Source organism: Xenopus laevis, chromosome 2L, assembly GCF_017654675.1.
Source record: "Xenopus laevis strain J_2021 chromosome 2L, Xenopus_laevis_v10.1, whole genome shotgun sequence".
Lineage (NCBI taxonomy): Eukaryota > Metazoa > Chordata > Amphibia > Anura > Pipidae > Xenopus > Xenopus laevis.
Window position 1 is genome coordinate 2,394,094 of NC_054373.1, and position 16,559 is coordinate 2,410,652.

Here is a 16,559-nt window from a genome sequence, read left to right on the forward strand (position 1 = left end):
GACCCCAAACATCCATTGAACAGGCTCTAGTGAGCGAGGTGGGGTTCTCCAGTCTTGAGGGATCATTGATTAATTGGGACAGAGCGTCATGTTTTTGCCAGCGATGCACCTTGTTCATATTGTCTCTGGCCCGGCTGCTTTTAAGTGTTAAGTGAGGGGCCTGGCCATGCTGCGCATACTGGATTAGCCGGACCCTCCTTGAGTTGCTGATGTAGTAGCCAACCGCCAATGTAGGAGCTGAACAGTTGAAATAGGAGCGAAGGAACCAAAGTAGCAGCCAAATCAGAAGTCAAGGAAAGGAGCTGAAGCCAACGAAGGGAACCGAAGAGGGTAAGAAAAATTGAAAGGTACGTTCCACTGAACACCAATGATTTTTTTTTACCCCTACCCACTGAATTGTTTGTTATAGGGGGACCCTGGCCACCAATGTTTTTTTATCTTTATGGGGAAACCTTAGCCACCAATGTTTTTTTATCATATTAGGGGGAACGTAGCCACCAATGTTTTTTTATCTTTATGGGGGACCCTGGCCACCAATGTTTTTTTATCTTTATGGGGGACCCTGGCCACCAATGTTTTTTTTATCTTTATGGGGGACCCTGGTCACCAATGTATTTTAATCTTTATGGGGGGACCCTGGTCACCAATGTTTTTTATCTTTATGGGGGAGCCTGGCTACCAATGCTTTTTTAAAGGGATGGACCCTGGCCACAAATTTTTTCTATCTTTATGGGGGGATCCTGACCACCAATGTTTTTTTATCTTTATGGGGGGACCCTGGCCACCAATGTTTAAAAAAAAAATAAATGTATGGGGGGCCCTGGCCACCAATTTTTAAAAAAACAACTTATATGGGGGACCCTGGCCACCAATGTTTGTTTGTTTTTTTAAACTTGTTATGGGGAGGGGCCTGGTCACCAGTGTTTTTTTTAACTTGTGGGAGGGAACCCTGACCACTAATGGTTTTTTGTTTACTTCTGGGCGGGGCCTAGACACCAATGTTGTTGTTTTTTTGTCATACGGGGCCAGTGAATTCTGATGGTGACCCTGGTCAGGTGCCTCTGGTATGATGCACGATGATTTATAACAGGTGGAACTTGGGTGGGTCTAACCTGTAATGGGAGACACGTGGCAGCTCATATCAAGTCAATTGAAGTTAAAAGGCAGTAGGTGCTGGGTATTGTCTTAAAAAGCACTGGAAGGACTTTGGACTTTGAATCCCACATTTTCTTTAGTGTTAGAAATGCTGCCCATGGCCGCACATTGGACCTTCTGTAGGTCTCATTTGATGTTAAGAACAGACAAAGGTTTTATTCTCTTTTTTCCGTGCCGTGAGAAGAGGTGGGCAGAAGTCTGGAGGTGGCTTTCACTAGCAGGGCCACTGGCTAATGAGTTGGAAGTGAATAAAGTGCTGCCATGGAGAGTTGAACAAACAAATAAAAGGTTTTATTAAAAATCATTATGTGATGACAATATCCATTTACCAACAGGGCGATATCGCAGGGTTTATTACTGATGGGAAACTGCTCGGCTAAGTCATGTTGATTCAGAAATTGATTGGAACAGTGTGACAAGTGCAACAAACGGAGAAGGTTGGGGAGGTTTGGAATTAAAATCCCATGTCTTAATTAAAAAGGTGCTATTTATATAAGATGCCTCACTATCCCCTGTGATGACAAATAATGCAATATTGATAGATGCTCTACCGCAAACAGTGATGAGAACATGGTGAAATGGGACAAACAATAAGGGATCAAGTAGGGAATTTTCCCAAAATGCACTAATTACTAAGAGTCATAGTAACATAGTAACATAGTAAGTAAGGTTGAAAAAAGACACATGTCCATCGAGTTCAACCTTTTTTTTTGTTTTTTTTGTTTATTAACTACCTATCTGCCAGTTGATCCAGAGGAAGGCAAAAATCCAGAGGAAGGTCTATCTACCAACCTGGGGACAAATTCATTAAAGGGCAAATTTTCACCAGTGAACGATCCTCCACACTTCACGCCAGTTTGCCAATCACAATTTTGATACCTCTAAGCTAAGTCACTAAAATGCAAAGTTGCGTCTCAGCAGCCAAATGCTGGTGAGGTTTCACTAGCGTTAATGTGTCAGCACGAGCATTTCTTAGCGATCTTTGGCTAACTTTCATTTCTGCCTAGCAAAATTGGTTAGTACACTTACGCTTGTGTCAACTTCAATAGGGTGGGTACATTTATGTCGTATATATGTGTCTTTATTAGAGATGGTGCAAATGCTTGAAGTGGCCACTTACTATTACAAATGTCCAAGTAAGCAAAATAAAGACAAAAGAGATCCTCTAATTTCCATTATTACAAATGTCCAAGTAAGCAAAATAAAGACAAAAGAGATCCTCTAATTTCCTAGGCATGAGCCCAACCTAAAACTAATGTGACATGCCCCTCAAATGGTTGGAAAAAAATGTTAATAGTTAATAGTTAGAACTTTTGAAGATAATCCCACTTTAAAATATGAAAAAACGCCAGAGGTTTTTTTTTAGAACTTTTGTGACTTTCCGGCATACGGGATATGATGTCACCGACATAAGATTGAGGAGGATGTGGCTTCATCTTATCAGTTCACAAGGTCTAAGGTGGAGAAGGAAACTCTGGCGAAAGGTAAAGACTATTCGCCTTAGTGAAAATGCGCCTGACGATAGGGACTGAAACTTCACTAGTGACGTTCTCTTTCCCCAGCAAAATGTCCTCTATGCCTATTAGTAAATTGGAGATGTCCCTGCGGATGGCTGGCGAATTTTCGAAGGCGACGGCCACTTTACCCTTTAGTAAATCTGCCCCTTGGTCCTGGGAGATAAAACATATCTACTAACCTGGTCCTGGGAGATAAAACATAGCACAAAACTGTCTTAAAGGAGAAGGAAGGTTGGTTAGACACCCCCAAGTGATTGTATTTACTTAACTTACACCCCGGGCCAGTGCTCCTATCAGCAGAAAACTGCACTGGCCCAGGGGTTATTCCAGTGAGCACCACAGAGTGATTGGCTTCTTCTTTCTTCTCACGGGTGAGCATGAGCAGAAGCCCAAAAAGCACACCTCCCAACATTTTGGAAGTAAAAAGAGGGAAATTTTTTTTTTTTTTTTGCACGTAGAACAGCAAAATTGTTTGACCACACCCCTTTCTGTGACCACACCCCCTAATTACCATGTTCATTTTACAAAATTTGGCAGGTTATGAAAGTTTGAAAATATTTCTCCTTATCTAAACTGTGTTTTTGTGTCTCAAGATTGTTACAAAGTATCTTATTTGCACTTGTTAGCTGTTCTGTTCTCTCTGCTAAAAGCCAAATAAGTGTGAAGCTTTGTTTCTTTTTCTGGCTGTTCAGTGCAGAGAAAATAGGGACTTTCCAGTAGAAATGAGGGACTGCAGGTTGAGCTCTCAAAAGAGGGACTGTCCCTCTGAAAAAGCGACAGTTGGGAGGTATGCAAAAAGCCAAACTTTAACAAAGTCGCTATTACATTCTACTGCGCATGTATCTGCCCCTGGAAATTTGAGGAAAGAAGAAGAAGGAAGCTGATCGCTCTGTGGTGCTCGCTGGAATAACCCTGAGCCAGTGCAGTTTTCTCCTAATAGGAGCACCGGCCCAGGGTGTAAGGTAAGTATATATAATCACTATGAGGTGCCTAACTTTTGGCACCCCTAATTAAAAAGGCCTTTCCTTCTCCTTTAAAAAAGAGAGTACAAATGCCCCTGAAGGTTCGAATATAAAAATGAAGCAGTGCTACGTGTGCCTTAAAGCCTGTGGATTTCTGGCAATTTGCTGGTATTAATATTGTGCCACATGTCCCTGAATGTGATGATGGTGCATGAGATCCCGGATTCTATGCTGTGTTCAGTTAATTACATAATGTTTTTGCAATGTTTGATTTGGGAAACTCTTATTCATCAAATTCTAAATTATAATTTGAAACCTCAACAGCAGCAGATAGTGTAGAGAGGTGGCCTGGTAAGGACTCACGTTTCCCACATTTAAACTAATGTACCACCTGGCAGCAGAGGGGGGAATTGAAAGGTCTTATGCGGTGGTGGTGGTGGTTGGGCCCTGAAATACACATTGTATTTCACATTAATGGCTGGAAAAGGAATCATTTTTAGGCACAGACGATGCAATGTTGTCAGCTGTGCTCAAGTCGTACTGTGCAAATTAGGGATCCAATCCAATGCAATGATTTCATGTGACATTGCAGAATATTTCAGGATGTTACTCCCACCTGGTAATTCAGCATTCCTTTTATAGATATTTCAGTAATGTTATTGTGCTCTGCCGCTGTGCTTTCCTCTTGCAATGTCCTAAAATTTAGTAACAAGACATTTTCCTTCCAGATTTCACAAATAAGATTAGAGCTGTGGAGATGTATTACGTTTTCTTATTCAACATTATCTGTAAAATGTTGTCGCCATTATTCAGTAGCTTTGCCTTGTACTCGGGTAAGTCCAATTTCATATAAAAAAGACACAATGGGCAAGTAGATCTAACGCTCTTCTGTTTTCTAAACTTCAGGGTTCTTTTTGTTACACGGCAGCCTTGACTACGGTAGTAGCTAATATGTTTTCCATTTCATGGAATGTGAGACTGTAGCCTTCATACATTCTGTAACTGCTCAGTGCAACATCTCCACTTCCAACCATCACCTGCAGATCAGCAGCTCCGAGGTGCAACCAAGAAATAAGGTGGGAGGCAAAGGTTAATCTACTGGATGCTGGTAATATTACTTATATACTGCTATCAAACCCATTCCCCATGATTGACAGTTTTTAATTTCTCCAAACGGACAGGCCTGGACCCACAGACTGATTACAGTAAATGAGGCCCACCTAAAACAAGAACATTAAATTCATTCTGCAAATGCCAATCCAGTACAAGATCCTTCAGCAACACCCGTGTTCTGGTTGCCTCTCATTATCAACTGCAGCTTCTTTCAAATCACAGAATGTAATAATTTATTATTTTAAAACTATTTTTTTGCCAGTTAATAATGACCTTTCTCCTTTTTCTGTTGTTTCAGTTAAAGGATCGAGAAAGTTAAGTCTGCCAACAGATCTTAAGACTGATCTTGGTACGGTAGGCAAAAGCCAGCAGTTATAAAGCTTTGTCACTTCCATTGGCAAAACATTTTTCCAGCCAATCCATGAAAAAACAAGTTTTTTTCCCCTGCCAATATTTTGATTTGCAAAGGCTTCTCTACTTTATTCATGCAGTTCTGTTGGCAGCATTTCACATTTCCACTTACGCCACTCATTTCTGCGGGCATATTTTTATTTTTGCAAAAAAATAAAATAAAACAAGTATTTAGCTCGTTATACTGCCCTTTGTTCATAACACTCAAACATTTACATTTTTAAATAACCTGATGTTTCTTGCATTCTTCTTCACAAATCAAATATTTCTTTACTCTTTCATTAACCCTACTCTGTATTGCTCTAATTGGGACTGATGGTATTTCATTAATGAACTATCTTATATTTTTTTAAAATGTTTCATTGTGGTATATTGGGTTAAGGGTATTTTCCTTGAAGACGTTTTGCTAGTCAGACGACTGGCTTTCTCAAATCATAATGCCCTGTACAAAAATATTTGATTGTATACCCTGGAATCTTACTCCAATCAGCATACTCTGTTTAGTAAAACCAGCAAGGAGTCAGAGAGGTCATGGAGACAAGGTGTTGATGGTATTAGTATGATTCGAGCTATGAGGTGTTAACATATGTTCTTTTTTCTTTAGATGTAGGTACCCATCCGAGTCCTAACCAGAGGAGCTGACACTCCTGTGCTGCGCCATACGTTTGTGTAACGGTTGTTTGGTTTCTCCCACGTATAAGTCTGGGCATTCCTAACTGCACTGCACTCCATACACCATGTTACTCCTCTTATGTTTGGTATTGGGTCTTTTGGATGAACCAGTCGTTGCCTCAGTGTGTTGCTGGGTTTAAAGCAGACAGGGATGCAGTGTTTATTAAAGATCATTTTAAGTTTTTCAGACACTCCTGAAATATATGGGAGGACCAAGTTCTTTCGTCTTTCCTGTTTTCCACGTTCACTGTTAGTTTTGGTGTTGTTCTTAGAGGTTTGCCACAATCTGCGAATTGGTGATCCCAATGGCGCATCCGTGCTTCTGCCTGTAGCATTTATCCTTGTGGTTGAAATAGGTGGTACTCAGTCATAGGTCCAATAAGGAACACACTTGATATGGGTTAAGTTCTGTCCATCTATTGTCTGCCACATACAATGCTGTTTTAGCACCTCTACCTGGACGGTTAAATAACACCTTACATAGTTACACAGTTAAACAGTTACACAGTTACATAGTTACATAGTAAAATCAGGTTGAAAAAAAGACAAAGTCCATCAAGTCCAACCCCTCCAAATGAAAACCCAGCCCCAAACACACACCCCTCCCTACTGTCACATAAATTCTATATCCCCATATCTATACTAACTATAGAGTTTAGTATCACAATAGCCTTTGTATTATGTCTGTCCAAGAAATCATCCAAGTCCCTCTTATAGTCATTAACTGAATCATCACCCGGCAGTGCATTCCCCAACCTCACTGTCCTCACTGTGATGAACCCCCTACTCTGTTCCTTTAAATGAAACTTCTTTTCCTCTAGTCTGAAGGGGAGGCCTCTGGTACGTGATTCTCTTTATGGGTAAAAAGGTCCCCTGCTATTTGTCTATAATGTCCTCTAATGTACTTGTAAAGTCTAATCATGTCCCCTCACAAGCGCCTTTTTTCCAGAGAAAACAACCCCAACCTTGTCAGTCTCCCCTCATAATTTAACTCTTCCCTCCCTCTAACCAGTTTAGTTGCACTTAGTCTCTGCACTCTCTCCAGCTCATTTATATCCCTCTTAAGGACTGGAGTCCAAAACTGCCCCCATACTCCAGATGAGGCCTCACCAGGGACCTATAAAGAGACACAATTATGTTTTCATCCCTTGAGTTAATGCCCTTTTTATACAAGAACTTTATTTGCTTTAGTAGCCACAGAATGACACTGCCCAGAATTAGACAACTTGTTATCTACAAAGACCCCAAGATCCTTCTCATTTAAGGAAACTCCCAACACACTGCCATTTAGTGTATAACTTGCATTTATATTATTTTTGCCAAAGTGCATAACCTGCATTTATCAACATTGAACCTCATTTTCCAGTTTGCTGCCCAGTTTTCCAGTTTAGACAAATCACTGTGCAAAGTGGCAGCATCCTGCATGGAACCTATAGTTCTGCACAATTTAGTCTCATCTGCAAAAATAGAAACAGTTCTTTCAATGGCCACCTCCAGGTCATTAATAAACAAGTTGAAAAGCAAGGGACCTAGTACAGAGCCCTGCGGTACTCCACTAACAACACTGGTCCAATTAGAAAATGGTCCATTTACCACCACTCTTTGTAGTCTATCTTTATATCTCCAATCATGCTAATACCATCAATACTTTGCCTCCATAAGATCTCTGAATCCATTCTAGTTTAACTAAACAGATTATGCTGATTGGAGTAAGATTCCAGGGTATATAACCACATGTTTTTGTACAGGACGTTCTGACTTGAGAAAGCCAATTGGATGACTATGTGAAATGTCTTCAAGGCAAAAGAAAATACAGCAAGTCTTTGACTTTGACTTATTACTATAGATATACTATGACCTGGATGAATGAGAACCTTTACAGACATAGGAGAACTGTCTCATTTTGACAGAATGAGCAGTCAAGCTCCATCTTTTTTATGGGGTAATAGTGTTCATTTGCTAAGAATGGGTTGAGACAATTCTTTTTGGAATTTCCTATTGGTAAAAAATATTGGGTCATAGTAAATCAGCACCTACTGTAAATCCAGGATTAGCTTGGCGACTCAAGATTGTCAACAAACGTATTCTGTTGACGTAGGAATATATTTGCCTATAGCTTAGGAAACTATGTGTTTACTATTTATTCTCTTGCCTTACATTGTTATTGCTTACCTTGTAAGAAGGGTGGGATTTATATTAGCGGTATCTGATCATCCAGCCTGTTCTTCTCCTGTGTATTGTGTCTTCAAGATCATTTTCCTTCTTCTGTCACCTTCCCCTTTTTACAGTAGAGGGTGGGGATGACCATCATTTCTTCTGAACAAAGTGGCACCAGGTGTCATCTACAGGAGCATGTGGGTTCTACATGTTGGGGCAGGAAACATACTGAGTAGACTCCACTTGTGGTTACTAAGTGGAAAGAGCTAAATTGAATATAAAGTGACTTTAATTTCGTATAGGAGGCTTACATCTGCAGTGTTTTTCATATGCTAATTAGTTAAGACATATAATTTTATGTTTGGATATATATATCAATATTAATATGGGAAATGATGTCCTGCAGTGAAGAGGTGAGCTGCTTCATTATACTAATTGTGTTTCTATTTCTATGAGCTTTACAAATGTAACATCTTAAACTGATAGATATGTTGGGATACACACATTCTTTATTGTATGAAGAGGCTGAAAATGAATCAACATAATAAAGTTTGCCTTATTCCCAGTAGTGCTTTGAAGCATTACAAACCAATATATGTTGCTATTCTATCCTAGTTATTAACAGATGGTCTGGACTGAGCTATGAGGATATTCACTCATTTCATTCACAATGGTAATGCCGACTTAGTCAGAATGGCGACTTTGGCTCCAGCTAATCTTTATTAAATACAAATTCTGACGTTCTTCTGTGGAAAAACTGAAAATTTGTCTTACCTGAAATTTTCCTTTTCTTGAGTCCGTAAGGCAGCACACACTTGGGAAACGCTCTGATCCAATCCCTGATAGGACAGAAAAAAAGGCACAGCCAATAAGCAATTCTATAATAAACCCCTCCTCATGTCTCCCAGCAGTGTTAATTATCAAGCTACACCATAGGAAGAACTACACAACTCTATTTTGATGCAATATTTGTTTAATAGGGAGGGATAGCTTGTGCTGCCTTACGGACTCAAGAAAAGGAAAATTTCAGGTAAGACAAATTTTCAGTTTTCTTTACGTCCTCCAGGCAGCACACACTTGGGACTTAGCAAGCTATTTATGGGAGGGCCAATCACTTATGACTGCAAGCTGCCTCCAATATTCGGCTGCCAAAGGCTGTATCTTGAGAGGCTGCGATGTCTAAACGATAATGTTTGACAAATGTATGCACATTGCTCCATGATGCTGCTCTACAAATCTCATTAACATCCACAGATGACTTTTCTGCCCAGGATGTGGAGATAGCCCTGGTAGAGTGAGCTTTTAATTGAGAAGGAGGTTCTTTTCCTGCAGAAACATATGCCAGGGATATTGTACTTTTTACCCAAGAAGCAATAGTCGGCTTTGCAGCTTTTTCTCCTTTTCTCCTTTGTGCAAATAAAACAAACAGATGATCTGTAGATCGAAATGGTTTTGTTTTGTCGATATATTCCGACAAACATCTGTGCACATCCAAAGTACTCAACCTCTTCTGATTTTGATTTTTTAACTGTTGACAGAAGGCCGGTAGAATAATCTGAGAGTTAATGTTTGATGAAGAAGCGACTTTAGGAGTAAAATATGGAAGAGTCCTTAATATCACTTTGTCTTGATAAAAGGTAGTATAGGGGGCAACTGCTGCGAGTGCTTGTAGTTCTCCCACTCTTCTTGCGGATGTAATTGCTACTAGAAAAGCCGTCTTCCATGTCAAATGTTTTAATGATGACAACTGTAAAGGTTCAAATGGAGCTTCAGATAACATGGACAGCACCAGATTTAGATCCCATGGAGGCACTATAGCACGGATTATTGGCCTAATTCTGGAGACTGCCTTCAAAAAACGTTTTACTAGAGGATCTACTGCTATATTTTTAGACAAAAAATATGAAAGTGCCGATACCTGCACTTTTAGCGTATTAGGCTTTAACCCTTTTGAAAAACCTTCTTGAAGGAACTGGAGAATTTTTGAAGTCGAACAACTTTTAACTGACAATTTCTTCTTTTCACACCATGAAGAAAACACCTTCCAGACTCTTCTATACACCTTAGTTGTAGAAGGTTTCCTGGAAAGGATCAAAGTATTTATCACTTCCTGGGAAAGACCTTGATCAATCAATACTTCCCTCTCAATCTCCAAGCTGCTAGATTCCATTTGGATGGATTTGGATGATATATCCGTACTTGTAACAGAAGATCCTCCCTCAATGGGATTCTCCAGAACTCTCCCTTGGACAGGAACATCAGATCCGAGAACCAATTCCTTCTGGGCCAATAAGGAGCAATTATTATTATCGATGCATGATCTTGTTTGATCTTCTGCAGAACTCTCTGGATCATTGGTAATGGAGGAAAAATGTATGCTAGATTGAACGACCAGGGAATCGACATCGCATCTACATAAGTCGGATTGTCCGTCTTCGTTAGTGAGCAAAAGTGGGGAAGCTTGTTGTTCAACCTCGATGCCATCAAGTCTATTTGAGGCATTCCCCATCTGTCTATCAGTTGGTAAAACACTTGATTGTTTAGCTCCCACTCCCCTTGATTCAAGGTTACTCTGCTGAGTGAGTCTGCTAATGAGTTGTCCACTCCTCTTATGTGGACCGCTTTGATGGACTGAAGATTTTTCTCCGCCCAATTCATTATTTTTTGACATTCCTTCATTAAAGAGGGTATCCTGGTCCCTCCTTGCCTGTTGAGGTAACATACCGTTACCTGATTGTCTGAGTGAACCAAAACATGTTTGTTTTTTACTCGCTTTTTGAAACCTATTAACGCCAATCTGACAGCTTTCAATTCCTTGAAGTTCGATGAGCGAGTCTTCTCCCATGGTAACCACCTCTTCTGAATCATTTGGCCCTCCAGGTGAGCTCCCCAACCTGAGGCCGATGCGTCTGTTGTCATTGACACATACTTCGGATTCTTGAATGACTTCCCTTGAGATAGGTTCTTTTCGTTGCACCACCAAAGTAATTCTTTCTTCACTTTGGGTGAAAGTTTGAAGTTCTTGTCTAGGGAAAAGATTGAGCGATCCCATTTCCGAAGAATTTCCTGTTGAAGAGGACGAATATGAGATTTCGCCCAAATAACGGCCTCTATTGAGGCTGTCATCAGACCCAGTGCTCTCATCGCTGTCCGAAAGGAGACCGTAGGAGAACGTCTGAGTTCCTGTATCGATACCCATAGGGACTTCACCTTGTCTGTAGGAAGAAACACCTTCATCCTGACAGTATCTATCAAGAGACCTAAGAACTTTGTCAAAGTATTCGGTTGTAAATTTGACTTTTCGAGATTTACAATCCAGCCGTGATCCCTTAGTAATGCCAAGGTTAGATCTCGATGAACTAACAGATCTTCTACCGAAGTTGCTTTTATCAGCCAGTCGTCCAGATAAGGGACTACATAAATCCCTTGTTTTCTCAGGGCCGCTGCTAGTACTATCACCACCTTTGTAAACACTCTTGGGGCTGATGTAATCCCAAACGGAAGTACTTTGAATTGAAGATGATGCAGAACTGAGTTCAGATAAACAGCAATCCGAAGGAATTTCCTGCTGGCAGGATGGATAGGAACATGGAGGTAAGCATCTTTTAGATCTATAGAGATCATAACATCCTCCTCTTGGAGAATATTTATCGCTGACCGTATCGTCTCCATCCGGAATTTTTCCTTTTTTATAAACTGGTTGAGATACTTTAGATCTATGACCAGTCTGAATTTTCCTCCTGGTTTTGGCACCAGAAAAATATGGGAATAAATGCCTTTTCCTGTTTCTGAAAGAGGAACTGGTTCCAACACTTTCATTGAAATGAAGTCCCTTATAGCTCTTTCCATAGCTTCTTGTTTCTCCACTTTTTTCTTTATGTGGTTGACACAATATTTTTGTATTGGAGGTAGATGGAACGCTATATAATAACCATTTCTGATTATTGAAAGCACCCATAGGTCTGATGTTGTCTTTTCCCATGTCGTGAGAAAATAAGCGAGTCTTCCGCCTACTTCCTCTTGACCTCTGGCGTCAGAATCCTGATTTCTTCCCTTGATTGTCATCTTTTTTCTGGGAAGTGACTTTTGCCATATTTCTGAAGTTGAAAGATCTGTTTCTGAATCCAGCATCCCTTCCTCTGTCTCCATCTCTAAAGTGTCTTCTAAAAGACGATGATCTGGAGGGAGACTTTCTCGATGAGGAACGAAAAAAACGTTTTTTCTGACTTTGAGATCTATCTTGGGGTAGGTTTTTCTCTTTCCCTGCGACTAAATTCTCCAATAATTTATCCAGAGGACTTCCAAAAAGTCTACCAGGTTCAAAGGGCATGTTTATTAGACTGTTTTTTGAAGCCGAATCCGCTGTCCATGCTTTCAGCCAAAGCGCTCTTCTACCTGCGGTAGATAAAGCCATTGTTCTTGCTCCCAGCTTCAGAATGTCCAGTGCCATGTCACACATAAAATCAGTAGCCATTTTTATAGGATAAAGCATATCCAAGATATAATCTCTGGAAGTGCCCGCATCAATCTCCTCTTCCAAAGAGTTGAGCCAAAATTTTAAGGACCTTGATACTGAAACGGCTGCGATGGCAGGTTTACAAGTATTGGCACCTGTCACATATGTTCTTCTCAAAGAACATTCCGCCCTTCTATCCATTTGATCTTTGATTCCAGATTCTTCAACTGGAATCGTTGTCGTCTTTGACAATCTTGCCACAGGAACATCAACTTTAGGAGGATCTTCCCAAGTTCCTATGTCAGCTGAATCAAAGGGAAACATAAGTTTAAATCTTTTAGAAAATTCAGGTTTTTTTCCTGGAGTTTTCCATTCTTGCTCCAATAACTTTTTAATTGAATCATGCAATGGGAATGCAACAGACTTCTTTTCCGCAAAGAAAGGAAGTTGGTGATCTGTGGAAGTGGAGGCGATTGCATCTTTTTTGCCCACCACTTTCCTGACCTCTTTAATTAATTTGGGAACTTTATCCACAGGGAAAAGAAAAAAATCATCTTTTTTACTTTTGGCTTGGGAGGATGAGGCCGAATCTGATTCCTCTGATCCACTAATTACACATTCAGTCTCTGAAGACTGTAAACAATCATTAGTTTCTATAGTAGTAGTTGGCCTTGAAGATTTTATTTCCGTCATTGTGTCAGACAAAAACTTCTTAAACCACGATAAAAAGTCATGCTTTGAGACAGAATCGCTTGAAGGATCATTTAAACATGCTTCACATTTGGAGCTATTATAGTTTTCAGGTAATGGTTGTTCACACTGTGCACACACATTATGCTTCTCCTTCCTTCTCCTTTTACCCAATCTAGGTAAACCAGACATCTAGAAAAAAACAATAAAATATAAGGGCAATCAGTCAGATATAATAGTGTAGATATATCTAGCACACAGGGCTGAAAAGGCTACACCTAAGTACCTTATGCAGCCTCACACAAGCCTGCAGCCTTGCAGTCAGGACCGCAGGAAACAGCAGGGAACTGGCAGCCACCATGAGCTGCAAAAATAGGGTTTAAATACCTTCATCAAGCAATCAATACCCCTCACAGCCTGATAAAAAAGGCTGTTTACTCACCGCTCCGGATTTGAAGGAGCCGAATCCATTGCGATGTCTCCGTCTGATGACGTCATCACTAAGCGTCAACCCACGGAGCGCACTGCGCTGTGAGGAAGCTTGATGCTGGCAAAACGAATGGTGCGTGCAAGCAAGACGACTCTACCCCCACTGGGGATACAGGGACTGCGCTCCTCTTTGCCAGGTGAGCCTGAGGTACCTTCCCACCCCTAGAAAACCCACCCTTAGGTGGTTTTCTATACGGCCATCAGACTATATACTTAGTCTGGATCTTCGGACTACACGTCCCTTGACCTTCCTACTGGATAGGACAGAAAAAAACACTGCTGGGAGACATGAGGAGGGGTTTATTATAGAATTGCTTATTGGCTGTGCCTTTTTTTCTGTCCTATCAGGGATTGGATCAGAGCGTTTCCCAAGTGTGTGCTGCCTGGAGGACGTAAAGAAAAGAACATTTTCTAATCATTTCAATAGAAAGCAATAAAGAAATGATGTTATTGTGGATCAGGTATGCATTTACTAGGTATCAGTCTGGTTTTAGAACTGTAGAATTTCCCAGGCAGGATCCCTGGGGCTTAAGCCTATTAACATCCTACTAAAAGCCAAGGTTATTGAGGTGGGGAATTGTTTTCATTGATATAAAGGCTCGTATATTACTTGCGGCATAAGAAGATATACAGCAACTCAAGTAATTATAATAATAATAAGATCCTAGGCAGGGCTAACATTTTATTCCAAGAACAATAACAGATACTTGTGGCATGGGTCCAACTTTGACTGAATTTATACTAGTAGGGGCCAAAAAGTGCTAATAGGGTTTCTCGTGGTGACCAGGCTTAAGAAAAGACTATGAAGACGCAAAACTGGAGGTCCATTTTGAGACTGAAGGAGAGAGAGCAGACAATGTAGACTTCATAAAGGGTAAAGGTAAAGGGTCATCTTAAAGGAAAACTATACCCCCGAAACAATGTAGGTCTCTATAAAAGATATTGCATAAAACAGCTTATATGTAAATAAACCATTTTCATAATAATATACTTTTCTAGTAGTATGTGCCATTGGGTAATCATAAATAGAAAATTGCCATTTTGAAAAAATAAGGGCCGCCCCCTGGGATCGTACGATTCACTGTGCACATAAACAAACCAACAAACCATACTTGTTAGGTCACATGAGCCAATTAACAGACAGAGTTCTGCTTCAACACTTCTTCCTGTTACAGTTAGAGCTGCAGTGTTTCTGGTCAGGTGATCTCTTCCTGTTACAGTTAGAGTTACAGTATTTCTGGTCAGGTGATCTCTTCCTGTTACAGTTAGAGCTGCAGTATTTCTGGTCAGGTGATCTCTTCCTGTTACAGTTAGAGCTGCAGTATTTCTGGTCAGGTGATCTCTTCCTGATACAGTTAGAGCTGCAGTATTTCTGGTCAGGTGATCTCTTCCTGTTACAGTTAGAGCTGCAGTATTTCTGGTCAGGTGATCTCTTCCTGTTACAGTTAGAGCTGCAGTATTTCTGGTCAGGTGATCTCTTCCTGTTACAGTTAGAGCTGCAGTATTTCTGGTCAGGTGATCTCTGAGGCAGCACACAGACCATCACAAAATGGTGGTTTAAGGCAAGAGATGTAATAGGGCAATATTTACTTAAATATATATGGCAGTTTGATATGATTCTTTTAATATTATATAAACTATCTGTTGCTCAAGTATTCATTTTGGGGGTATTGTTTTCCTTTAAGCCTTGGCTTATCAGGGGATGATCTAATATTCTGACAAACCAGTACTTAAATGCATTACTATGGGGTACTGCTTTTAGGCAAATGTAGTGTCTTTTATTACAGGTCTATTCATAGGAAAGAGCTCCCATAATAATATACTGTATGAACATCACCAATGGAAATAGCAGCTGCCACCTTGTATAATATGTTCTCACTGCTGCGCTTGATCATTTGGGTTCTTATAAAAACTCAAGGTTCTGCACATACTTCCCACGTCATCACCAAATTAATGAGAATAAAGATAAATAGATGCTTCTGCACATAGGGAACTTTTGATCACAGCTTTCATGTATTGATTCAGTAAAGAAAAGCTATAATGAGAACTTCTCTCTGTGCACTGGTATGTTTATATATAATAGATATATATCTATATATAGATATATATATAGATATTTACATTTTTTATATGTATTATCTATTATGAAGCTGATACAGAGTTTGCTGGGAAACATCCTTGTATTATTTTTCCATTCATTTATCGCTTGCTGGGGACTAAAGGAGGGTGGTATAATAAGTAGGAGGTGTGTGATGGAGGTGCTCTTGTTGGGATTGGTTGGATGTGGGATTTTTTGAAGGTTTTGATAGGTTACACTGGCTGCACTAGGTGGTGTTGATAGTAAAGAAACAGCGTATTGTGGTTTTCCAAAAAAGGAAATGTGGCAAAGCAAAATACATATTTGCTGTTCAATGCACAGATATAGAGTGTTCAAACTGGGAAATGCCATTATTAGTCATTCTGCCCCACCACCAGAGAGCGCTGTGTGGAAGAACCACAAACACTTACACCACACGGGGCAGCATTGAGTTTGGGATTAAGTGACTCCGCTCCCGTCACTTTAACAGATGTCTCCAATCCACTAACGCACTCTCATCCTCTCCATTCATTGGCCACTTGAGCAGCTGTGATGGTGGCAATGGTATAATGTATGTGCAGGCTTTTTGTTTGTTTGTTTTCTAAAGTCATACATAATTTGCTGACGTTTATGGCACCATTAATAATTCACAGCGGCTGCTCTGCAGTGTTATAAATAGCCCAAACTCTACTTTCCCACTTCTTTGTGTAAATCCATGCACCATCTACTGGCTGCTCTCTCCCACTATTATTATTATTAATATTATTAATATTATTGCAGGCAGAACCTCAGAATCACAATCTCCTTTTACACAAATATCTAAATATTCTGCAACTGGGCCTTTCTGATCTACTGAAAAT

The 16,559-nt window shown here is 40.2% G+C and overlaps 1 protein-coding gene across 9 annotated transcripts in view; it reads left to right on the top strand.

Moving 5' to 3' along the window:
* The window catches only part of LOC108707806 (syntaxin-binding protein 5-like), a 178,895-nt gene that overhangs the window by 134,282 nt on the left and 28,054 nt on the right, over positions 1-16,559 (top strand). For 5 of the 9 annotated variants that reach the window (XM_041581400.1, XM_041581401.1, XM_041581404.1 and 2 more), the window contains one exon: positions 5,046-5,096. The exons of the other annotated variants lie outside the window; for them this stretch is intronic. In XM_041581400.1, the coding sequence (XP_041437334.1) occupies positions 5,046-5,096 (51 nt within the window). The remainder of the gene's footprint in view (positions 1-5,045; positions 5,097-16,559) is intronic. 9 annotated transcript variants of the gene reach the window in all.